Source organism: Pleurodeles waltl, chromosome 4_1 (genome assembly GCF_031143425.1).
Source record: "Pleurodeles waltl isolate 20211129_DDA chromosome 4_1, aPleWal1.hap1.20221129, whole genome shotgun sequence".
Lineage (NCBI taxonomy): Eukaryota > Metazoa > Chordata > Amphibia > Caudata > Salamandridae > Pleurodeles > Pleurodeles waltl.
Window position 1 is genome coordinate 211196416 of NC_090442.1, and position 25831 is coordinate 211222246.

General features: G+C 43.2%; 1 protein-coding gene across 2 annotated transcripts in view; it reads right to left on the reverse strand.

Moving 5' to 3' along the window:
• DDX11 (DEAD/H-box helicase 11) overlaps positions 1 to 25831 on the reverse strand; it is a 593235-nt gene that overhangs the window by 124017 nt on the left and 443387 nt on the right. For both annotated transcript variants that reach the window (XM_069228147.1, XM_069228146.1), the window contains 2 exons: positions 23307 to 23379; positions 987 to 1090 (listed from right to left, as the gene is read on the reverse strand). In XM_069228147.1, coding sequence (XP_069084248.1) covers positions 987 to 1090; positions 23307 to 23379 — 177 coding nt within the window. The remainder of the gene's footprint in view (positions 1 to 986; positions 1091 to 23306; positions 23380 to 25831) is intronic.

A 25831-nucleotide genomic window follows, 5' to 3' on the forward strand; every position in this document is an offset into this window, starting at 1 on the left:
AGGTCCTCTTCTGTCTGGATCCATCTTCTGTTTCTTCCAGTCTAGCTTGGGGTTTGCACAGTCTTTTTACAAAGTTTACCTGTGGGTTTGGGGAAAATCCAGGTACTTACCTCCTCTCTCCTGGTCGCTGGGGGAGAACTGTGGTACTTACCTTTTGGGGTTCCTAGTTCCTCCAGCTCCCCTCTACAGATTCCACTTCCTTGGGTGGAGATCTGCCTTTCGCATTCCATTTATTTTGTATATGGTTTGGTTTCCGACTAGGGTCTCCATTATTTCCTGTTATTTCACTGTTTTCTATTGCTTTCTACACCCATTCCTGATTACAAATGTGTACATAATAGTGTGTTTACTCACCTGCTAGTAGAGTATTGCCTATACAGTATTTTAGTATTGTGTTACCATAATAAAGTACCTTTAATTTGAAGCACTGTGTGGTTCTTTCATGTGTGTAGGTGCTGTGTGACTATAGTGGTATTGCATAAGCTTTGCATGTCTCCTAGATAAGTATTGGCTGCTCATCCACAGCTACCTCTAGAGAGCCTGGCTTCCTAGACACTGACTACACCTCACTAATAGGGGATACCTGGACCTGGTATAGGTGCTCACCACACACCAGGCCAGCTTCCTACACGTAGTACAACTTTACTAGGGACTTAGAAGTATATTACATTTGCCAATTGGATATGAGCCATTTTTACCATGTTTAAAGGAGAGAGCACACGGACTTTAGGACTAGTGCACAGAGTCCTAAAAGTAAACGAAAACGGGTTCAAAAACAGGAGGGTGGAGAGTGAAGGCAAAAACCTTGAGATTGACTCTATAGAGAGGGCCAAGTCCAACAGTAATTAACACAATTTGTCACGATCACCCATTCTGATGCCTGCATGTCTTGATATTCTCTGACTGGATGCTGGCAAAGATGATATAGTTCACTAGTATGCACACAATTAAACCAGGTCTATACCACATTCTTTTAATATACTCACCATCTCAGGAAGGTCTCTCTTTTGATAAGTGAACTCTAGCTGCTGATTGGATGGGCCACTGCAAATCACAATTGGTAGTATATTGTCTGGTGGAATCACATGACCTAACGGAAACAAGTAAATACAAACCAGTAAAATCAACAGGATATTCTTTATCAGTTCTAGGTTGCATATACCAAGGCAGAAGATGACACTGGTTCTAGGTTGCATATACTAAGCCAGAAGATGACACTGAATTATCTTTACATTTGTTATTAATGAAACAGTTAAATTTTTTCACATAGCTATTGTTGGCAGAGTATGACAGGTAGCAGCAGAATTTCACAGAATGGAACCTGCAAGAAAGAGGCTTCAAAGACAAATTGACTTTAAGGCCGATCCAATACCTTGATGGAGGACTGTAATTTGAGCTTTCTGGTGACAACATTTTCTTCTGTCATTTAATCTTATATACGCCTAAGGGAAGACATCAATGCAGTTACTTCTCCGTCTTACATTGAAAGAAGGTCAACTCATTTGCTTATACCACTGTATTTATTCTCAGCCTGGTATAAGAGTACGATGCGGTGTTTGGGAAACAGCAACAATTTTATTTAAAGAGGCTGGAGAAACCTACTGCTAAGGAGCTGCTGTAGTCTCCATGTGACTCTGTTGAAAGTTCATAAGATTTCTCACTAGTGAATCTGTTACTTCTAGTCCATACGCTTATTCTCAATATCACCTTCTGTGCCACCATGAAGCAGGATTGAAAACTGCGTAAGGAGCTGAAAAAACAGACCGCATCATATGTTGACATAAAACAGAACCTGTGGGCATATAATTTCCATTCTTTGAAAAGGAGCCAATTGGTTTATGCTTTTTGATGATGGCTGGAGGACAGAAAATTCATATTTGAAAACAGCCTATGAACTAGAAATAATTTTATCCTAGTTCTAAATCATGACTCTTTACTACTTTCAACTTGCAGACAGATTCAGACACATTATTGTGGGAAGAGAAGTCAACATCCAGGGGCAGCGGCCACTAGGTTACAAAGAACATTCTTGCCAAACTAAGCATTGCTCCTGAAAGAAACATTCAGAGCATAGTATCTGTAGTATACATCTGTGGTAGGAACTGTAGCACCCTTACATATCTTTCTTTCAAAACATGTCACCAAAGCTGCCTTATTTCTAGTGAAGGTTACTCGGATACTGGATGGAGCATTTGTCTCAGACAGAAAATATCAGTAGGAGATATACAAAAAATTCCATATGAAAATGGAAAATTTAGCAGCTAGTTGCCAGCATCACTACCATCAAAGAATACAAACATCAATCAATAGAAAACAGAGTCCTGGTTGTATCAAGACACAGCAGTGAGATGAACTGGACACTCAGGATGCATACAAATAAGCTATGAGGAAAAATCTCCTTGTTAAAATGAAATTTTGTCAGCAACATGGGAACAAGGTAGGATGAGTCCTCCAGAACACCTTGTTTTAAATGAACAAAGTTCAAGCATCTGAATCACACAGAGCTAACAGCCCTTGCTGAAGTGACATCCAACTAGAAATCAAAAACAGCTGAAGCTATACGTTCTAGGAGCCCACAGGTTCTAACACAATCTATATAAATCTGGCTAAAACCAGCTTGAGGGACAAAGGGTGCCTGACACGAAGGACCAAGTGCAATGAAGATCTATCAAAGAAGTGGAATGGTTCGATAAGAGAACATTTCCCACTTTGCGGGAACAGGTGCAACTCTTTTTCTCGTGCAATGACTAGTTTACAATCTTGTGGAGACAAAATTGTTCCTTCCAAATTAGACAATAACAATCAGAGATCAAAATTGGTGGGGCCACTAGGATGTGCAAACATACAGCTCTTTCTCTGATCTTCTGTGAGACACTCAGGAAAGGCATAGAAGAATGCCCTTATCCAGGCCTACATCTGCCATGCCCTCATGGATCAATCCAACATGTGCCAGGATCAGGGTCACGCCCAAGAGGCTTATTGATTGCATCAAGAATTCAGATGAGTGCAGCGTTGGTGGCTATGCCCCTTCAGGCTTTGAAGATGGATTTGATGACTTCCTGGTAAATCGCTCACTTGTCTGCTGTTGTTGACTCCAACAATGTGGAAGTCCAACAGTGGCCAACCTCTACACTCAAAGCAACATTGCAACTGATAGAGTTAAAGGAAGTGTGCCCACGTCCTTTATGAATATAGGCAAGCGCCATGGTATTGTATGTGTGCACTTTCACCCCTCTATTTCTCCTCACTGAAAGGGAGGCTAAAATAATAATGAAGACATCTTCATTTCAAACACTTAATTGGAGAGCCAAATTATATCTGTCTCAAGGCAGTGATAGAAGGTTCCACAAAGTGAGTTCCGCACTCAGGTTCAATTGTGACTGTGAGTTGGTGACAGGGGTGGGGCATCTCACTGTAAGCTTGTGTCTATGGGCCTACCCTATCCCAGTTGGAAACAGAGATGGGTAGACTTTACCATGCTTCTAACTTCTAAATAATAACTTATCCCATGGCTCAACCAGTTGGTGCTGCAAGGAATGCTTATGGGGCTTCTTATAGTAAACCACTCTTGTGACAAATAGTCCCAGAGTCATCTGGAATCACTAGGAAGAAGAAGTCATGTGGAGGAAGTGGTCCACTCTGATTCCCAGGAGTAGTTTATCCTGTGCTATACTTGAGGAGTGAAGTATTTTCGAAATTAACTGAATCCATTTTGAGTGCATCAAGGAGGATGTTTGGGGATTCAGAAAATACCCACAATAAAACAGGATACTAATAGTAAAGGTCAGGTACATTTCTGATGGGTCCTTTGCTAATGCTCAGCTGAGACACTCGTCCAGGGAGGGGAAGCAGCAACAGAAATGTAGCCACCATAGTCAGCCTCTTGATGAAGTCCCAGGGACAACTAAATGAGGTAAGAATGCAGCTTTCTACAATGGTAAAGTCAAGACTGCACTAATCTGGCAATTCAGCTCCTACAGGAATGATTCTAGTGTCTGCACTTCCTAGAACCCATCAGCGACCATGCAAAGTATATCTTTGCTGGTCAGCAGCATATTGAAAAAAGGAGAATGGGATAAGGAGGGGCCAGAAACAGACCCTGGATATCTTCATTCTGCCAGTTCCTACCACTGGCTGAACCTGCACTGGTTGAGGCACTGGTATCTACAACAAGAAATAACTCTTAGTATTTGGTCATTGATGTTACTGTTCACTATTTCGACTATGACATATAATATACCTTGAAACAATCTCTCTATGGCTGATAAAAACTCTAACTCCCTAGACCTTAAATATAGACTAAACAAGTGGGGTGACCAGAGAAATGTCAGATCACATATATACCAAAAGTACAAAAAAGTATTGTACGTATGAAATGCCAATTATCAGTGTCGTCAATCCTGGGTGCATAGCAAGGAGGGAGAGCAGCCACTCCCATGCTCTACAGGATGGGTAACAAATCCCAATAAGTCAACAATACTGAAGCAAGCATACCACTTTAAAATAAACCAGGTATCCACAGTTCATCAAATGAATATTCTTTTATTTCAGACTTATTTGGGTATATAATGTTCTATCCAACTAACATGTTTTGTCAAGTGGGTATGACCTAATGACTTCTTCAGGACTAGGAAGGACACATACATAGTACAAATGTGTCACTTCATCATACATATATCCAGCAACAAAAGAACACAAATTCTCATACTTCTTCAACTGTCCATAAAATTGTTCCAATGTTTATATTCAGAAATGTAATTCATATGGGCGCTAAAATTGTCAAATCAAAGTTCTAGATCATGCAGGCCAATACCTTTACATGCTAATGTTCAGCATTCAAACAACACGCACCTTAAAAGAGTAAAACTAAACAAGACTGAGCTATAATCAAGCTTATTTCACATCTGATGTGAACACTCAATTAGATCTGGAGAGGTCCACACAAATGTGCGCCCTGTGGACCATTTTGTGTAAAAAAACACATAAAACCAAGCGTGTGTTTTACTAGCAAGTAACCTAATGTGCATGATTAGTCAATATCTCACCTTCAAATTATTTAAACTCCTATGTGTATGGAAAAGAACATTGGAGGGTATCCAAGTGTATTGCACTGTAAGAGTAGACAATACAAATTATTACACTAAATGAAATGTTAGTGTCCTATCTGGTTTAACATTTGTTATTATTATTTAGATTATCTGTTTAAGGTCCTATAATAGTCTATAAACACAGCCTAGTACTGGCCAAAAAGGACGCAATACTATATACGTATACGTATATACAGCATAAGATGCTGTTGTGGCAAATAAGTGAGTGCATCGGAGCAGGCAAAACACAGCTGAAGTAAACATACTAAAGGTGAAGTGCATATTCCAAATAGCAATAAGTGTACTGTCCATCTCAATATTATGTAAAATGACATATTAGGAATAGGGGACACATCAAATAAGCAAAGTTGGGGAGGCAACATCAATAGATAAAGCAGTGCCAATAAAATATCTGCGTACCTACTAAGACAAAGTCCAGCTTCTCAAGTGAGTAGCCAGATACAGTGCAAGTACCAAGACCACTGAGACTAAGGGGTGGCATTCCTAGTATACAAAGTAAGAAATAACGCATTGTCACTCAAAGCTATGTTGTACTAACTTGGCCCCTCTCTCTAATACAGAGCAATGTGTAAGGCTGTCTGGTAATAGAAAAAACAGCAAGTATATATCAAAACACTAGTGCTTCTCTAAGTGAATATGTGAGATAAAATCAAACATAAATAGGTTGTGTTTGGCCTGTGACATGTAATAAAGGGGCGTGTAACATATTAAAAAAGCAAGTCAGGTCTCCAATTCATGAGTAAAGCCATGCCATGAAAAAACGTATATACTCAAAGAGTTCTTGATCCAGTTTAAAGCATGGCATTCAGGTAAAGCTAAGCACATACTAAGAATAAGTTAGTGTAAGAAAATGGGCCTAGCTGTGTGGGCTGCACAAGTAGTGGGTCGACAATTACCACTCAATGGGAACTAAATACCCCACTGTAGAGTGTGTCACTCTCTGGGTAGTGAAGCACAGCAGTCCAAAGCCACTCAGGGGAGCTGGTGTGGGCTAGTAACCACCACTCGCTGGCATGAAATAATAACATTCAATAAATGATTGTTGAGTCTCTGCATCTGCTTTAGAAAAGGAAATATGCTTTTATTATACAATGTGTACTTAATACTACACAGTACTTTATTTACAAATATACATCAGAGTGGTGGAAATACTTTTGTCAACATTACACTTGACCCCAGAAGTCACTGTACCCTACATCCATACAATATATCACAAAACCACATAATAGGGTGTGAGGAAAGCATATGGTGTGGTTATGCGACCAGTAGGTTTTGTTTGTTAAACCCTCTAACACAACCCTGGCTAGCTGTGGCACCGAGCAGCAAGGCTTACAAAAAGAAACAAGTAAAAAGCATTTGAACAGCAACAAAACAAATGAAGAAGGAATAACTGGGACACCAAAGAAAGCCAACACCAATTTAAAAAAAATAGACTGTATTTTTAGACACCACAACAAAAAAGATTCACTGGAGGGTTCCAGAGATCCAGAGATACAGACTTTAGAAGGTTCAGTAAAATTAAGCACTTTAGTCAACCGCGAACAACCACTGGCCAAATTCAACCAACTGGACACTTAGCAACCTTTTGAGCAAAAACTTTGACTAGTTGTTTTGCAGTCAGTTAGAGTTACTTTGTGTGACCAGCACCGACACGGAGCCAGTTAGAGGTTACCAGTAAGGTTCTCAGAAACAATTACCTCTGTAGGGGAAGCAGTTTTTAGTCAGTTCCATTATCTTTTGGTGTATGTTCCCATGGGAGTGGTCCTGATGCAAGGGATATAGAATGCTCAAGATGCTCAAGAATGTTGTGGATGCAATGTGGTCTAAGACGGTCTTCTTGCATTGCTTCTCGGTCCACAAGGAACACACAGCTGGCACAGTCCCTCTCCTTTGCTAGCCACCGGGTTCAGTAGTTGCTGTCCACACTGCAACTTGTTAAAATAATTTCGACCTAAGAATCAAGTTGGGCTTAAAGTAACAAGTTGTTTGATACTTTGCATGACCCACTTTGGTCGCATCGTTTTCAGAGTTAGCACAGCTGAGGGGTCAACATGTAAATCTGCGCTCGCTAATCAGGGGATGAAGAATGTCCACAGTAAAAATTACTGTTCCGTGATTTTACTACCATAACATGTAAAATTACATGGTCTGCCAGTGGAATATGCTGCACTCTGCCTTAGGACTGGATAGGCCTGCCTTAGGGGCGATTTATACATATACCAGGGGGAGGTCTGGCTTTGCCATTGCTTTAAATAGCAAAGTCAAGTCAGGTCAGCAGTAAAAACTGCTCTTCCAGTCTTGAAATGGTAAGCTGGGAGTTCCATTTTACTGCTGTCCCACCTAGGGTGGAACAACCAGTGCTGCAATCCCCAGGGGTACAACTCTAACGTACCATTTACTTGGGACTTACAGGTCATTTTTCTCAGTCAACTGGGTAAAAGCCAATTGAGTAAAAAACAATTTGAAATACCAGTTTAACCCCTTCGCTGCCAGGCCTTTTCCCCCCCTCCTGTGCCAGGCCTTTTTTTGCCTATTTGGAATAGTTCTCGCTTAAGCCCTCATAACCTTTTGTCGACATAAGCTACCCACACCAAATTTGCGTCTTTTTTTTCCAGCATCCTAGGGATTCTAGAGGTACCCAGACTTTGTGGGTTCCCCTGAAGGAGGCCAAGAAATTAGCCAAAATACAGTGAAAATTTCGTTTTTTAAAAAACAAATGGGAATAAAGGGCTGCAGAAGAAGGCTTGTGGTTTTTTCCCTGAAAATGGCATCAACAAAGAGTTTGCAGTGCTAAAATCACCAGCCTCCCAGCTTTCAGGGACAGGCAGACTTGAATCAGAAAACCCAATTTTTCAACACAATTTTGGCATTTTACTGGGACATACCCCATTTTTATGATTTTTTGTGCTTTCAGCCTCCTTCCAGTCAGTGACAGAAATAGGTGTGAAACCAATGCTGGATCCCAGAAACCGAAACATTTCTGGAAAGTAGACAAAATTCTGAATTCAGCAATGGGTAATTTGTGTAGATCCTACAAGGGTTTCCTGCAGAAAATAACAACTGAAAAAAATATATATTGAAATTGAGGTGAAAAAAACAGCCATTTTTCTCTACGTTTTACTCTAACTTTTTCCTGCAATGTGAGATTTTTGAAAGCAATATACTGTTACGTCCACTGGACTCTTCTGGTTGTAGGTTCATCAAGAACCCTAGATACCCAGAGCCAATAAATGAGCTGCACCTTGCAGTGGGTTTTCATTCTATACCGGGTATACAGCAATTCATTTGCTGAAATATAAAGAGTCAAAAATAGGTATCAAGAAAACCTTTGTATTTCCAAAATGGGCACAAGATAAGGTGTTGAGGAGCAGTGGTTATTTGCACATCTCTGAATTCTGGGGTGCCCATACTAGCATGTGAATTACAGGGCATTTCTCAAGTAGACGTCTTTTTTACACACTGTCTTATATTTGGAAGGAAAAAATGTAGAGAAAGACAAGGGGCAATAACACTTGTTTTGCTATTCTATGTTCCCCCAAGTCTCCCGATAAAAATGGTACCTCACTTGTGTGGGTAGCACTAGTGCCCGCGACAGGAAATGCCCCAAAACACAAAGTGGACACATCACAGTTTCTCAAAGAAAACAGAGGTGTTTTTTGCAAAGTGCCTACCTGTGGATTTTGGCCTCTAGCTCAGCTGCCACCTAGGGTAACCTACCAAACCTGTGCATTTTTGAAAACTAGAGACCTAGGGGAATCCAAGACGGGGTGACTTGTGGGCTCTCACCAGGTTCTGTTGCCCAGAATCCTTTGCAAACCTGAAAATGTGGCTAAAAACACTTTTTCCTCCTATTTCGGTGACAGAAAGTTCTGGAATCTGAGAGGAGCCACAAATTTCCTTCCACCCAGCGTTCCCCCAAGTCTCCCGATAAAAATGGTACCTCACTTGTGTGGGTAGGCATTGTGCTCGCAACAGGAAGTGCCCCAAAACACTATCTGGACACATCGAAATTAGCAAATAGAAAACAACCTGTTTTTTGGGCTCAGCAGCCATCTAGGGAAACCTACCAAGCCCAGACATTTCTGAAAACTAGACACTCGAGGGAGTCAAGGGAGGTGTGACTTGTGTGGATCCCCCAATATTTTCTTACCCAGAATCCTCAGCAAACCGCAAATCTAGCTAAATTTTTTTTTTACATTTTTCCCACATTTCTGTGTGGGATCACTGCACCGGGACAAATTTCCTACCACCCAACGTTCCCCTCAGTCTCCCAGTAAACATGATACCTCACTTTTGCAGGTGGGCCAAGTGTTTGTGACAGGGAAGAGCCAAAAACACATCGAAATTGAGGGGGAACCAAAGTGGGTCTAAAAGGGCAGTTTGAAAAAATAAATGTTTAGGCTGACAAGTGCAGCAGAAATTTTATCGGTATAGATGAGACCATGCTGGGTGGTAGGAATTTTGTGGATTACTGCAGATTCCGGACGGTTCCATCACAAAAATGTGGGAAAAATGTGTGCTTCCCAGCAAAGTTGCAGGTTTGCATGGCATTGGTAAGGAAATGGTGCGGGGTGCATGTGAAGCACACCACCCTGGAATCAACTAGATGTTTAGTTTTCAGATGTGTCTAGGTCTTGTGGATTTTTGTACATGGCAGCGTCCAAAAGTAAAAAAAAAAAGTGCAGCCCTCACCATTCCAAGTGGGACGATTTTGAGTTACCAAGCTCTCATGGCCCAAATGTAAAACAAAAACCAAAAATAATCAAATGTCCTCTTGCTTGCCATGGGATAAGATGTTTTAGTGTGCGGGGGGGGGGGAGCTGAAAGACTGTTAGCCCCTTCAGTTTGGGTGGGGGCATAACCAGGCCCATACTGGTTGGTAGCCACCACCCCACTATTTTCTTTTATTTTTTTTTATTCCCTGGCATCTAGTAGACTTTCTGTCCCCCCGGGGTGTGGATCGGGGGTAATTGCCCAATCTGCCCACAGGTGGGCAGAACATCTTTGGCCTCATTTATTTGGGGTGGGGGTATGGCCATACCCCCAACCTCTTATTGTGAAAAAAAAATCTTCCCTGGTCTCTGTTGGGCTTGGGGGGGGGGCAGAAAAGGGCTAAAAATATTTTGCCTCCCCCTCCCCCCTCCACGTGATGGGAGGAGAAATGCTTTGCATTTCTCCTCCGATCCGGCGCTGGAAGCTGAGCTTCCAGCACCGGAGGGAAGGCCTCTGATTTTTTTTTTCTTCATAAATCTGTTTATTGACATTTTTAAGATTTTACATTGTTACTTATTTTGGCATTTGCTACAAGCTAGCATATCTTACTGTGTATTACTTACATCTTTAAGAGATATTTAGTACATTGGCGATACATTAATGCAATGTTTTTTACAGTTAGTCTGTGTAGTTCTTCAGGTGTTCTTTACAACCACTGCTTTGTTATTAGTTTTTCATCCTGTATGGCTTTTAATTCCAGTTATGTTGCGTTTTGTTGTTCAAATTCTGCAGGCATAGCTTAAGTGGTCGTTTGTATGCATAGTGTCTGTTAGGTCGGCACAGCGCTTGATGGCATTCATTAGTATAACATTTTTCCAATCACAATTGTTTGATTATAGTACTTTTGTTAAGGAAACAGACACTGAGTCTTATATAGTTTAACATTTGAATAAAGAAAAAAACCTATTAAAAGGAACAACAACAACAACATTAGCCGGGGTCAAATAGTTATGTGGTAATTTCGAATGTGACTGTTTTCGTGTCGGGGTGGGGGTCGGTTACAACAGATTGGTTTACTAGTAGAGGGACTGGATCAGCTATCTGGTTTGATGCATGTGGTTTTCCCTCCCCATAGTGCCATAGTGTGTCTACAGGGAGTGCAGAATTATTAGGCAAATGAGTATTTTGACCACATCATCCTCTTTATGCATGTTGTCTTACTCCAAGCTGTATAGGCTCGAAAGCCTACTACCAATTAAGCATATTAGGTGATGTGCATCTCTGTAATGAGAAGGGGTGTGGTCTAATGACATCAACACCCTATATCAGGTGTGCATAATTATTAGGCAACTTCCTTTCCTTTGGCAAAATGGGTCAAAAGAAGGACTTGACAGGCTCAGAAAAGTCAAAAATAGTGAGATATCTTGCAGAGGGATGCAGCACTCTTAAAATTGCAAAGCTTCTGAAGCGTGATCATCGAACAATCAAGCGTTTCATTCAAAATAGTCAACAGGGTCGCAAGAAGCGTGTGGAAAAACCAAGGCGCAAAAAATCTGCCCATGAACTGAGAAAAGTCAAGCGTGCAGCTGCCACGATGCCACTTGCCACCAGTTTGGCCATATTTCAGAGCTGCAACATCACTGGAGTGCCCAAAAGCACAAGGTGTGCAATACTCAGAGACATGGCCAAGGTAAGAAAGGCTGAAAGACGACCACCACTGAACAAGACACACAAGCTGAAACGTCAAGACTGGGCCAAGAAATATCTCAAGACTGATTTTTATAAGGTTTTATGGACTGATGAAATGAGAGTGAGTCTTGATGGGCCAGATGGATGGGCCCGTGGCTGGATTGGTAAAGGGCAGAGAGCTCCAGTCCGACTCAGACGCCAGCAAGGTGGAGGTGGAGTACTGGTTTGGGCTGGTATCATCAAAGATGAGCTTGTGGGGCCTTTTCGGGTTGAGGATGGAGTCAAGCTCAACTCCCAGTCCTACTGCCAGTTCCTGGAAGACACCTTCTTCAAGCAGTGGTACAGGAAGAAGTCTGCATCCTTCAAGAAAAACATGATTTTCATGCAGGACAATGCTCCATCACACGCGTCCAAGTACTCCACAGCGTGGCTGGCAAGAAAGGGTATAAAAGAAGGAAATCTAATGACATGGCCTCCTTGTTCACCTGATCTGAACCCCATTGAGAACCTGTGGTCCATCATCAAATGTGAGATTTACAAGGAGGGAAAACAGTACACCTCTCTGAACAGTGTCTGGGAGGCTGTGGTTGCTGCTGCACGCAATGTTGATGGTGAACAGATCAAAACACTGACAGAATCCATGGATGGCAGGCTTTTGAGTGTCCTTGCAAAGAAAGGTGGCTATATTGGTCACTGATTTGTTTTTGTTTTGTTTTTGAATGTCAGAAATGTATATTTGTGAATGTTGAGATGTTATATTGGTTTCACTGGTAATGATAAATAATTGAAATGGGTATATATTTTTTTTTGTTAAGTTGCCTAATAATTATGCACAGTGATAGTCACCTGCACACACAGATATCCCCCTAACATAGCTAAAACTAAAAACAAACTAAAAACTACTTCCAAAAATATTCAGTTTTGATATTAATGAGTTTTTTGGGTTCATTGAGAACATGGTTGTTGTTCAATAATAAAATTAATCCTCAAAATTACAACTTGCCTAATAATTCTGCACTCCCTGTAGTTGGTTCCCGCATTCAGTCCCCCTGTGTGGCGCATTTTCACGGTCATTGTTACTCGCCTGTATTAGTCCAGTCCCTCCTCCGCTGGGTGTACCTCTATGTCACGCAGTTGTTGCAAGAGCTCTTCCCAGCAGTCAGAGATCAGGAATTGTCACAGCCCTTGAATCTCCTCTTGTCGCAGCGCCGAACCTTCCGCCCCCGCCCACACCCCAAGCGAGCGCCTCCAGACTTGCACCGGTGGGGGGTCTGGTGATTTCCACCTACGGGTCACTAATCTTTTCACCACAATAAGTCCTAGATCTATGAAGCGCGCCTCTGCTCTACGTTGTTTGCTTCTGGGGAACAGTTCTAGGATACGTCTCCCATGTGAGGGGTATCTGTTGTGCTGTACAGGTAGATAAGTTGTCAGTCACACCCTCCAGTAGGCAACCAGGCTAGGACAGGACCATACCATATGGAGCAGGTTCGCTCCGGTTTTACGGCACCGGGGGCAGGCCGCATCTTGCCAGTGAAAGTATCTGTTCACGCGGGCAGGTGTGAGATAGGCTATGTTCACTATATAGTATTGGATTAGACGGAATCGGGAGTTACGTGGTATGTTAAGGTGGCCTGAAAGGGATGCCCTCCTTCTTGCTGTCGCGATCGAGTTGCCAGTGTCCATCTCCCATGCCACGCGCAGCGTATTGTTTTCAGGGGTAGCCTGGTTTCTCAGGGTGTCCGCTAGCCAGCTAATTAGATGTTGGCCACAACCCACTACCTGCAAGTACTCGACCAGCAAGTGGGTGGGCGGGGCTGTTGTGATGTCACCCCACCTGGATCCCAGCGCCCTCACCAAGGAACAGTGCAAAAGAAATTGGTCAGATGGGAGTCCCATTTCCTGAAGCCTAGCAAACGTTAGTAGTTGGGTTTCCTCATAAAGGTCTCCCAGTGTGTATAGCTCTGCTTTGTGCCATGTGCGTAACTCAGAATCTGATGTGACTCTGGGGCCCCTTGGTGTTCCCGACAGCGCCAGCGCGGGTGCAAATGGGATCACCGATCTTGTGAGGTAGAGCGATCTGCAGAAACATTTACGGGCTGTTTTGAGGTACAGTTGTTGTGGTACCTGTGTATGCGTGAGCGGGTGGAATAAATGCTGGGAGGGAAGGTCTCTGATGAGGTCAGCAGATGCCACTGGGGTGTCTTGGGGGTGGGGGTGGAAAGGGAAGCGATTCCCCTTCCATCCCTGCCTAGGGGAGGGGTGTCCCTGGCCATCGGGGGAGCGCTAGCGCTCCCCCCAGGGGCCCATAGCAGGACGAGGTGATCTCGTCCAAGGCACCGGGGAACCGTTGCCTTGGACGAGATCACCCTGTCCGAGGCACACTAGGGGTTAAGGGTAAGGGCGCAGTAACTGAGGTCTAGTTAGCAGGCCTCAGAGCATTCTGTGTCGAAAAGAACAGCACCATCAGTCCAAAACCCGGGGTATGGCCATACAAAACGAGGCAATTCCTTACATGATTGCCAAACGCCTCTTTCCATTTAGACTCAAGATCAGGTGGGGAAGGTGTGGGGATTTGCCCCACTAGTGGATGCCTGCACCACCAAGCCCACTGGTATAGGGAACAGCAGCTTCAGAAGGCGCAGAAGAAAAGTTAGTTAGCTTCCGTAACCCCTTGTCTGGTAGGGACTCCTCCTACCTGCAGGTTAATTTCCTTAAATATTCCCCAGGCGTCAGACTGGCTGGATGCAGTAACCTTTTGAGCAGTACTTCGGAACAATGGTAGGTGGCACTGATTGGCTCCACAAGAGCGCTGTCCGCTCCAGAAGTGACATGCGCTATGTCTATATAGGCCCCACCTATCGTGCTGACATCAGATACATTTGGTGACATTTCTGCGCCAGAAGCTCAGAGCCGCTAAAGCAGCTGATGTACTGACATGCAGACACCAGGAATCAATTCATAGAGCTAGGAAGATGAGAGGGTCTGTAAGGATCTGTGGCTCGATAGTCTCTACCAGATAAGGCGTTACCAAAGGTAAGTAACTTGCTCACCTGCTAGAGACTTCTAGCTGCCTTAGAATGGATACCTAAGCAGTACCTCTCCGTAGGTGGGTCTGCAAACAGATTTAGACCAGGAAATCCTGGAGGACTGAACTGGGAAAGTGCTCAGTATGATGGACCTGACTGTCCAAGCAGTAGTGCTTGGTGAACATGTGCAGAGACGCCCACATCGCAGCCTGACAGATGTCCAGGACAGGACAGAAACTCTGTAAGCTAACGCAGTGGTCGCAGCCTTGGCCCTGGGAGAATGATAATGCAAGCCCTCAAGGGGTTGCTTCATGGCTAGTGCGTAGCAGATTTTAATGCAGACCAAGATAGTCCTTTTCTGCACAATGTTTTCTTTGCTCAGGCGAGCCCAATGGAAAGCTGATCGTCCACCCTGCACTCCTTAGTATGAGCAATGTAGAAAGATAATCCTGTTTTCTGGGTCTAGGCACTGGAATCTCTCCTCCCCATTGGAGGTTGAGGTGGAGCAAAGAAGGTCAGCAGTGCCATGGCCTTGCTGACATTAAAGAGTGTCAACACTTTTGACAGGAAAAATACGTGCCAGTTTGTCTGGAAATAATGTGGTGTATGGAGGATGCATGGGTAGTGCCTGTAGGTCGTTAACCCTCCTGGCTGATGTAATGGCTGCTAGAAAAGCGGTTTTGGTAGTCAGAATACATAAAGTGCAGCATAGGCTCGAAGGACGTGCACATCTAGAATATCAATACCCAAATTCAAGTCCCATTGGAGCATGATGATGGGTTTTGGAAGGAACAAATGTTTGTAGTCTTTTAGGATATGAGTCACAAAAGGTGACTGAAACAGGGAGGCTCATCTGTCAACCGCAAGAACGCCAATATGCAGAAAAATACTCGAGTGGTGCCCAGGGAAATAATCTTGCAGAGCTAATGAAAGAACAAATAACAATACCTCTGTCAGAGGTGCAGAAAGGGGGTCAACATGCTTCGTAGCATAGCAAGTCACAAATATGTCCCAACAGCTGTCGTTTACCATATTGGCGGAGGACCCTGCTCTGTTGCTGCAACAGTAGCTCCTCCTGGAGGGGCAGCCTGGTTGGAGGACTGATGCTCATGATCAGAGGTTTGGGGTACCATATTCTCAACTCCAACATCCTCGTCAACCTAGGGAAACCATAGCAGATAAGAATAACACTAATATCCACTAGGTGGCTCAGACATCAATCAGTAAAACTTGCAATGAGCAGAGAAAATTGAACCAAGCTTTGATTCACTATTGCATAAGGATACCTGTTGCTGAGGGGTCCTGAGGCTGAGGATTAGTTACTGAATATATTTAGTAGGTTTCTGTACCCAATGTCCAAAGTGTCACAAGTACTGATGGGCTCAGGTTTGATGCACATTTGACTCCATCTGGAGACTCACTCTGCCACTGATGCTATGGTAGATGGTCACAACAGAGGAAGTAGTGTAATGGTAAATTTCACCCAGACAAGGGATGTGTACACTGAGACAAATATAACGGGCAGGAGACCTCCCTTACCAAGCATGCAAGCAGATATCAGGGTGAGGGACAAAAGAACAGCACAATGGAATACACCATTTTCAGGAGTACCCACACACACAGAGCTCAGTTAAATGCATTAAATAGTCCTCTACACATCCACATCCACAATAAGAGTAAGCTTTTTACATGTCCCAGGTATGAAGGCAGCAAAAGGTCCTTGTCAAGGACTGGATGCGATGTGGGTCTGTTGAGTGTTCTTCTAAATTGTCAGAGGAAAGTCAATGCCTCTGATTAGCCACAGTGCCACCATACAGCTATTTTCTATTATATGTGAAAGATGATAAGGGTCTCCTTTTGAAGAATGCAGCTACTACAACAAACACACGAAAGGGAAAACAACCTCATTTGATTATCTGTGTAGATCTTGAATAAAGATGATGACTTCGTTAGTGAGATCAGAAAAGTAACAAATTCTGTCTAGCATCAAAGAGTCAAGCATAATAGTAGGTCTAAAGTAAGATAATCTACAAGGAAGTTGATCGAAAACAACTTGATGAAAAGGTACAATAAAAAAGGCCAGGCTACTTAAGGCAACAGATAAAACAGAGGATTCACAAAGAAAGATGCAGTCTGCTGAATAAAATCAGGGACAAAAATGCAGAGCAAAGATACGAAGAGCACAATGAAAAATCAGGAGAATCAATGCATTGTGACCACTCTTGCCCTTGCTAATGCAGCCTTTTATGCACCTGCACAGGAACTGATCTCCTAGAAAGAAACTCTGTCACATTTTGGACTGGGATATTCCCATAGCCTCCTTTGGCATGATCACCATCTTGAATTGAGTACTTCATACAGCCAACTCAGACTCCAAATGAGAGCTTGGGGCGTCCATGATTACACAAATTAGATGCACAAGTTTACAATTCCATGCACCATGCAGTATTTTGAAGGCATGCTGCTGCCACTTGCACTCCAGTCCCTTTCAATGTCATATCTGTGTCCCCGCAGGTACAGACATGATGGAGCAACTCAGCCGGTTTGTGAGGCCTGCTTCTAACAAGGTTCAGCATGCAATCCCACACTGGAAAGAAGTGCATAGCTGACTTTTTATCCTTAAATTTAGGTTAGCTCTGATATTTGTGTTAGTTCTGGGAATTAACAAGAATACTGGTCGCTCTAGTAATTTAACAGATCCTTTCCTGAGAAGAGCTGGTAAGTACTTCCCATTAAGGATGCAGATACAACTCCTGTTCCTCTTCACTAGTGTCTTACTGCTACCAATATCAGGTAGTGTAGCCAGGGTTAACAATGTAGTAGCCACTTCAACTTAATTGTCTGTAGAAGTAAGCATATTGCAAATCCAGTGCATCCATCTAGTCCCCCTTTCTTGAGCTTCAGAAAAAAACTGATGAAGGGACCAGCATGCAAAACATTTAAACATTTCCTTCTTGAGGTATCTGTTGGCCACCACAAGGTCTGGTTTGGGATTTTTGCATACCAAAAAATATCTTTAATAGATGCCTTTACTTCATTTAGAGGAAGGAATGGATTCTCTTGATATCATTTGTTAAAGCATTGCACCTTCTTCTCTTAACAAGCACAGCTGGTATTGTGTTGTAGGTTAAGGACAAATGGATGGTGGTGGTGATGTGAAGCAGATCATGTAACCCTGTTGGAAGATGTTCAAACCCATTTGTTGTTGGTGACGGCACGCCACTCTGAGATATTTTAATACACTGTCTCCCATGGAAGTGGCACACAGAGTAGAGAAAGTGAGGCAGTTATTGTGTGGCATGAGATCAGGCTTTGCACACAAGGAGGATTGATGATGCAGTTGTCCTCTGACTCAAGGTGATCTCTTCAGGTAAGATGACCTCTATTGAATGTGTTACAATGTTTGCTAAAGCCACTTCGGATCTGCACTCCGGGACTTAAGAAATTTCATCAGTCTGTGTGTGGGTATTGTGATTTCAAAAGCTTCTTTGTGTCTTCAAGGCAACAGTTTTTAATGTTTCAGTGTTGCTCTTCACACATTGCATTTCATTGTTGGTGTGACTACCAACCAAGAATGGGTTAGTGAAAATAAGGTTCATGATTTTGAGCTGGGCCTTTGGCTTTAGAGATGTTCATCTTGGCCAGGATGATGATCTTAGTGAGATTCCAAAGCACAATTCAGGGATAGCCAAAAATGCTGAATCCACAGAGGCAACGATTCCATTAGGAAGTGGCATTCCTTCTTGAACTTTCTCTATAAGGTTCTGTTTTCTTTCCTTAGGAAGGACACCTGCAAACCCCTTGTAAAAAATAAAATAAAAATAAAAAGCCCTACATCGATCTATCATATCTCTCTATTACAACTACTGCACTAGTTATTTTAAAGGCTGTGAAACCGCAAACTATCCTACCAGCCACAGCTCTGCACTTACTGTCCCTGTCAGAAGGAACTAATTTCGCAGACGCGGTTGCATGCTTTTTCCAGACTGTTGATACAATAGTCAAATCTGGCTTTGGTTCCTGACATAGGTAAACTGGATTCTTTATTCAGTAACACCTGGATTCTTTATTCAGTAACACCTGACTTCAGGTAAACTGGATACGGTGCTTTATCATTCTTAAAAAGCCTTAGAGTAAGTCTTCATGGTTGCTGGGGTGAGAAATGTCTCAGCCGAAAACTATGCAAACCCAAGGATCAAGGGAAGTAAAAGTCAAAGTAAGCCTGAAGTGTAAAATAAATATTCAGTTTTGCTGCTCTCCTGGCCAGCACATTTTGGTCATAACCTTGATGGGGAATAGATCATTCGTGCAGTTGGAGGATACGCAATAGGTCAGTGTCTGACCCTGAAGCATCATCAGTAAAATGTGAAGGAAATCTCTTTCTATTGTGCCTCTGTGGAAATAGTACTTATGCATGTTCTGCAGGTAATGTAGCAGGCACAATAATATCCAGGATGGGCAGGGACAGAACATCTTGAAGCCCAGAATAAGGTTCTAATTAAGCATCTTTCTGATTGGAGGCATAGAGGTAAGTCTTGCAAATATCATTGGTTTAGGTAGAATAAAAGCTTGAAGAGGTTCCTGAAGAAGATCTTCAGTCGTGAGAGATCACGCTGGCGAAAGACACAGGCATCCTGTGGGATACCGAGAAGCCATTGTTGACTTCAAATGTATCAATATCAAACTTCATGAGATCGCGCTATGTGACAGTAAGTTGTGAGACGTCTGCTTCGGCAAGCACTTAAATGGCATCACTGGCTGTGAATGCAAATGTTTCTTTAACGCTGCTGAAGATGGAGTCATCTCTGATACAGAGTGCTTCCACTAGACGTCCCTCTCAATTCCACACCAGAGGCTGTCCTTGACATCAAACGCGTCAGGATGACAATTCAAAATTGGAACCTTCAAAGTCTATCAGAGTCTCAGAAATGGTGGGAACGATCTGAATCAAGTTGATTATTGTTTACACTTTTTCTCTCTAAACAGCCCTCTGTAGGAATCTTTAGTAGGGGATGACTTGTTTGCAGTGGAAGGGGGACCTTTCCTGGCCACCTCATGATAGTGTTTTCTTTCCTTTACAGCCTGCAGGTCTACTAAATTGCCTCCGAGGTGAATACCTTCCTTAATTTTCTTACAAAATTCACATTCATTCACAGAGGGTGAGGATGGTAACTATACCAAGCATACCAGTATGCAGGTCAGAAGCTCCGTTCTTCCTTCCACAGGAGGGGCACTTCACAAGAAGTGAAGGCATAGAGAAAAAACTCTCAGAAGGGGTTAATAAAAGGTGTAAATGCTTTGAACACATAAAAACAATAAATGAACCAAAGACTGTTTGAACTGTAAGGAAACGTCCCAAGGTTGGATGAGAAAGCCGCTGAATTACCAGAGATCCTCTCCACATGAGAAGGGAAAACACACAGATGCCGACAGCCAACTGCCAGCACAAAGCATGCTGGAATATGGAAGCTGCTGGTTATTATTTCTCCAACATGTCTACATTCTGCCTAGAAGCCTACTTTTTCCCTCTGGCTTCAGCTATAACCTTCTGAGCAAAGGGTTGCTGTGTGCAAATGTTTGAAAATCTGGGGCTGCAATGCTGTCCTGTGTTAAAAAAAATTAAGACTATGGAAAATATTGGCCTGCATAGGCTATGAATTGTCACTACATTTAAAATTTCATCTCCATTAATTGCACTTCCTTTGCATGGATTTTAAAAGTTCCAGCCTTCCCAAACACAGGCGGGAATATTATATGCCCATGAATTCCCTCCCATTCCTTCCATGCTGTTCCCTCCATTGCTCCTTCCTCCTCGTCTTCTCATAACCCCTTATTAGCTCACTATCATTCCAAGCTGTCTCATCCCTTGCTTCCTCCTCTTCAACACACACTTTTTCTATCCTGCCATCCTCGTCTCTGCATTCTTACTCCATATTCTACCACTTCGTGCCCCCTTTTCTTGTACCTCTCCAATTTCCATATCTCTCCCTTTCATCTTTTAACTCCCTATCCTGCTCACTCCTCCTTCCCTTGCACTTCCCATGCAGGTTCCACCCTGCTCATTCCTCACATTCTCTCATTCCCCACTCTCTATATCATCAGCTTTCTTCACCCCCACATCTCACCTTAACAAATCTCAGATACCTAGCTTCTCAGCTATTCCCTCAAACCTAGATACAGAGCTCCTTCCAAACTGAAATCAGTCAATCCATAAGATATATGCTACTGTCAAACCTCTGGTTCTCTCCGCTAGCACCCACAATTTGCTTTTCTAATTATTTCATCTTTCAATTTTTATTTGTATCTACTTCCACTGCTTTAAATCTGCCTTTGTACCAATACCTCCTTTCTTACAACTGCAGCCTCATCTTTCAGCTGACTTTTCTTGAAAATCCTTGAATGCCTCTTCTATTCAACAGTCTCCCCTTCTACTTACCCTCTAACAACCTACTAAAACCTCTTTAATTGATCAACCATTCTCCCCACTCCACTAAGACAGCCCTCAATCATCTTATCCACTCACCATGGCGACAACTTTCTCTTCTCATCCTTATCAACTTACCTGCTTTCAGTAAGGTGGTTCACCTGTTTCTGCTCAAATTACATGCCTACCTTCACCAACTGTTCACTTGGTTTTACTTCTAATGCTCTAATCATTCGCTATCAAGTCTCCTGGTGCCACAAACAGTCCATTTCCACTTCAAGCATGTGGGCTTTCCTTGGTTCCCTGCTAGTCTCGCTCTGTACCGTCTAACTGGGTGAGATCATCTCCTTTCACTTTTATTAAGAAATCACGTCAATGACACCCAAATCCTCTTCTATTGCATTTCAATCACCCCACTACAAACCCAAATCTCCAACTCCTCAACCTCCTCCACACATTAAACTGACCTCACAATACCCACTAAAGGCTGATTGCCTCAGCTAACCCCTGAGACCAGTCTAAGCTCATTACTTGGTCGTCAAAGCAATCCAGAACCTGATCCTACGTAGCTTGTCACATTATTTCCTGCTAAACCCCAGTTACATCTCCCAATCCCCCCCTTCAACACAAATGAGATCTCTACCATCTGCCAATCTTCATCTTCCTGAAGCACATAAACACCTATCAGTCTGATCCCCCTCTTGTTAATTTTACCAACATGATCATCTCCACTGGAGCACCCACCCACTAGCGTGCAGGACTGTCCCCACCCACTAGAGTGCAGGACTGTCCCCACCCACTAGAGTGCAGGACTGTCCCCACCCACTAGAGTGCAGGACTGTCCCCACCCACTAGAGTGAAGGACTGTCCCCACCCAGCCCGCTCTCAAGTCTGCCTTAAAAAATCCTTCCAGCACATCCATGCTCCCATGCATTGGCCATTTATTCACCTATTAGTGATTGTCCATGGTCAACAACTCAAACTCACACATTTTAATCTGACCATCACCTGGATATTCCTTTCACAAAGAATTTCTCTTTTAACTCTTAAGACTATTACATAAACAAATGAACAAGCAAGTGTCTAACGTTCCTTTATAGAGTGAGTATAGTACCTGGCCAGATACCATGCCTCTGCCCACTATTCACATAGGGTGTGTGGCAATGCTTATCCTCTTTAAACTCTGTGCCTTGCATAAAGCACTAATAATGTCATTAGTGACAACAGATCTGATATCAGCAATATCATTTTAGGGTTGTTCCCATTTTTTTGTGTGCTGACTGGTCAAGGATGGAAAGTTGTAAGGTAGTCTAAAACTTGTGTTTCAAAGTGAAACTCTAATTCATAATTTGGCTAAATTACAACCCCACCTTTCCCTATTCCCCCCCCCCCCAAAGAACGTTTGCTAAATCAACGTCAACTATGATACAGACAAAGGCTAACAGCTTTTGCTGTGCCGAAACCAGTAAAATAAACAGAAAGCACTAAAGACATTCTGCATCCACTTTAATAAGTTAAAAACTTTAGAAACATTTTAAAACGTGAAACCAAAGAAGATGGATACTGGGCATATGGTGAGTCTGAAAGCTATGTTCTGTACAAAGGCATAGTTCATGGGTATGGGAACAGGGATCAGGATCGGTAAAGGGCAGGCTTTGTGCAGTACACAGCCGGTACTGTCAGCATGGTTACAGGGCAAGGCTGAAGGATTAGACCAGCGTGGTTTCTCGGAAATACAAAGTATTTGTTAGAAGACTAAAACTCACTAAACAAAATCCAGTGTCTAAAAACCAAATTACATGCTCCATTTATAGCTAATTACACAACCACCACAGATTCCAAATCTCAATTCAGAGTTCATGACTTCACACAAAATCACTATGATGGTTACCATCGACAGTCAGACATCCTACTATGATTTTTTCCAGTGTTACATAACATAGGTTTTGTGTCCTAAATGTCTGCTACGTGAGCTATGTCTGTTAACATCAGGATTAGTATAGACATACTCATAAAATCAATTTACCAATATGACTAATGGGGACATTATTTTCTGCTTTATCTGGAAACCTAAAACACAGAATTTGGTACTTTTGCCATTCTTATGTTTTTAAGGCAGGGGAGATGACAAAAAATGGTTAACGCACCATCTACAGCATGCACTGAACAGGCCCTACAATCAAGTAAGGCAGGTGACTGGTGTAGGTGAGACCCAATGGATGTCAGTTCTTAGAAGACATGTCAAGTTTTATATTCAAATACCTGTAAACCTGTGTTTGTATGTGTGTAACAATCACTTTCAGTTTCAGCCAGCTACCAATTTTCTGAATATCAGTTACTCACCGCAAGAGAACTCAGCAATCCTCTCTATGCCAACACCAGCGGACAGCAATAGTTGCTGTTTAAAATCTGACACCTAAAAAGAACAGAAGAAGAAAAAAAAAAATCAGACAAAATATCTCAGATGATGTTGATTTCTTTTGTGCTATGTAGAGAGTAAGAGCCCTGCTTCGGGCAGACTGAACAAAATAAAACAAAACAAAAAAATAAGCTACTTACCTTTGATGTGCTCTTTCTTAGTGACAGTGGGCACTGGAGCAATGTTGGAGCTTGAGGTTACTGAGGCCTTGACGCTGCAGCAAAGAGCCAGCCGAGTGGATGGCCCAAGGGAAGGTGGTGAGTGGATTGGGCCTCCCTGCTCTTGCAGTGTTTCAATAGTCACCCAGATAGTCCTGCAGAAGTCCCTGATTGGTCAGGTAGCTGAGGCAACATCTCAGGGTGAGAGGAAGAGGCAAGAACAAGTCGCATGGGCTCTTGCCCCTTTTCCTTCTTCCCCCTTTTTTTTAGGCAATGAAGTCTTCGTGTTTTAGGGGCGGGGGTGGGGGGAGTTGAGTGGGTTGTTCATAAGAGTTAAAATAAAAATATTTAAAAAAACGAAAAGGAGCATAGCATGGCCAGTAGGCTAGCTGCAAGGCTGAGCCCACAAGGACCTCGAACTATGAGTGCATAAGACGTGCCTGGCTAGGGGCGTGGGTAGTCCTCCCCTTCTTTGGAAGACACAGGAAGAGACCACCAGGCCTGCTTTGGACGTTGCCATGCACCTAGGGATGTACCCATCACCGGGTGAACTACTGGCTCGGATATGCATGGAGGGGGCCGTCTCTAACTTGAGGTGTTTGCTGAGGAGGAGTGGTGCCAGCAGCTTCTGAGCTTATTGGGCCCCCTTAGCGTGGGAGACGACAAGCCTGCCTAGATAATCTGTATGTGCTGAAGACACAGCCTGTCATGGGTGAAAGGACTGCTCTGAGGACTGAGTTCAGATTCTACTGTTATAGTGGGCGACTGGAGATTTCCTGAGAGATGAGGCCCTCTCGTCAGTGTCACTGCAGAAACCACCCTACATTCTTAAATATTGTCGATAGCATTGGAATGAGGGAATCAGAGAGAGCTTTGACCAACCAAAAAACTTTCAGATGATCTGCAGCACACACACAGCCCTAGAAGACAAGATTGCTGGTGTGGGAACTAAAATGTCCCTCCTTCGCCAATATCTGAAGAAGGTGGCTAAGTGAGTGGCTGAAGCAGAAAAACAAACAGTCACTGCAGAAGTCACACTCCATATGTTAAAGAATGAAGTATACTGCCGTTTGGACCTGTCAGCCTTAGGGTGGTCTTCCCCCAAACCTTATGCCTGCTTGCCTCCAATTTTTCTGAACTAAGTTTTGTTGGCCTTCGGACTCTCTGCCCTTTATGACTGCTAATCAGTGCTAAAGTGCTTGTGTCCTCTCACTGAAACATGTTTTAATTAGCATATACTCAGCTGCATATTTAATTTACTTGTAATCCCCTAGTAAAGTGCACAACATGTGCCTATAGCCTGTAAATTAAATGTTACTACTGGGACTGCAGCACTGATTGTGACACTCACGTAAGTAGCCCTTTAAACATGCCTCAGGCTTGCCATTGCAGAGCCTGTGTGTGCAGTTTATACTGCCATGTAGACATGGAATTTAGAACTCCTTGCCAAGCCTTAATCTCCTCTTTTTGTACATATACGTCACACCTAAGTTAGGCTGTAGATAGCCCATAGGATAGGGTGCTGTGTAATTAAAAGGCAGGACAAGTACTTTTGAGTGCTACATGCCCTGGTAGTGAATAACTCCAAATTTGTTATTCATTACTGTGAGGCCTACCCCTCTTACTGGATAACACTGGGGATTCCTTATTATTATATTTAATAGGCTGTAATTCCTTCTTGGGAAGAGGTAGATCTGTCATGTTCAGTACCTATGGAATTGTAATGATAAACCCTCTTTAATTGTAAAGTTGGGTTTATTGTGACAATGTTGAAAATGGCACTTTTAGAAAGTTGGTATTTTTCTGCTCTTAGCCCAGTGTGCCTGCAGCCTGACTCTGACTGCATGTCAGGGTTGGGTGACAGTTGGATTTTGTGTATCCACCCCAAGACAGCTACACACAAAGGAAGCTCAGGTTAGACTTGATGGGCTATCTGTGTCCTGAAGAGCCATCCTGGGCAGGATGGGAGGGAGAAGCTGAACACAGCCTCCCACTTACACATGAATAGGCTGTGCCCTGTCCCTACACAAAGGGCTGCATACCCCCCTCGTAGTGAGTCTGGAGGCAGGGCAGGAAGGGAGGACCTCTGTGCACATCAAAGGCCTTTCTTTGAAGTCTACCACACATCAAAGGTACCACCGGGTTTAAGAACTGGACATCAGACCCTACCAACACAGTCCTCTTCTGGACCTGTGAATACTATGCCAGGAAGAAGGACTGCTGTGCTGCTGCAGGACTGCCACTCTGCTGGACTGCTGCTCTGGAAGAACAGCTTTCTTGCTGTGCTGACA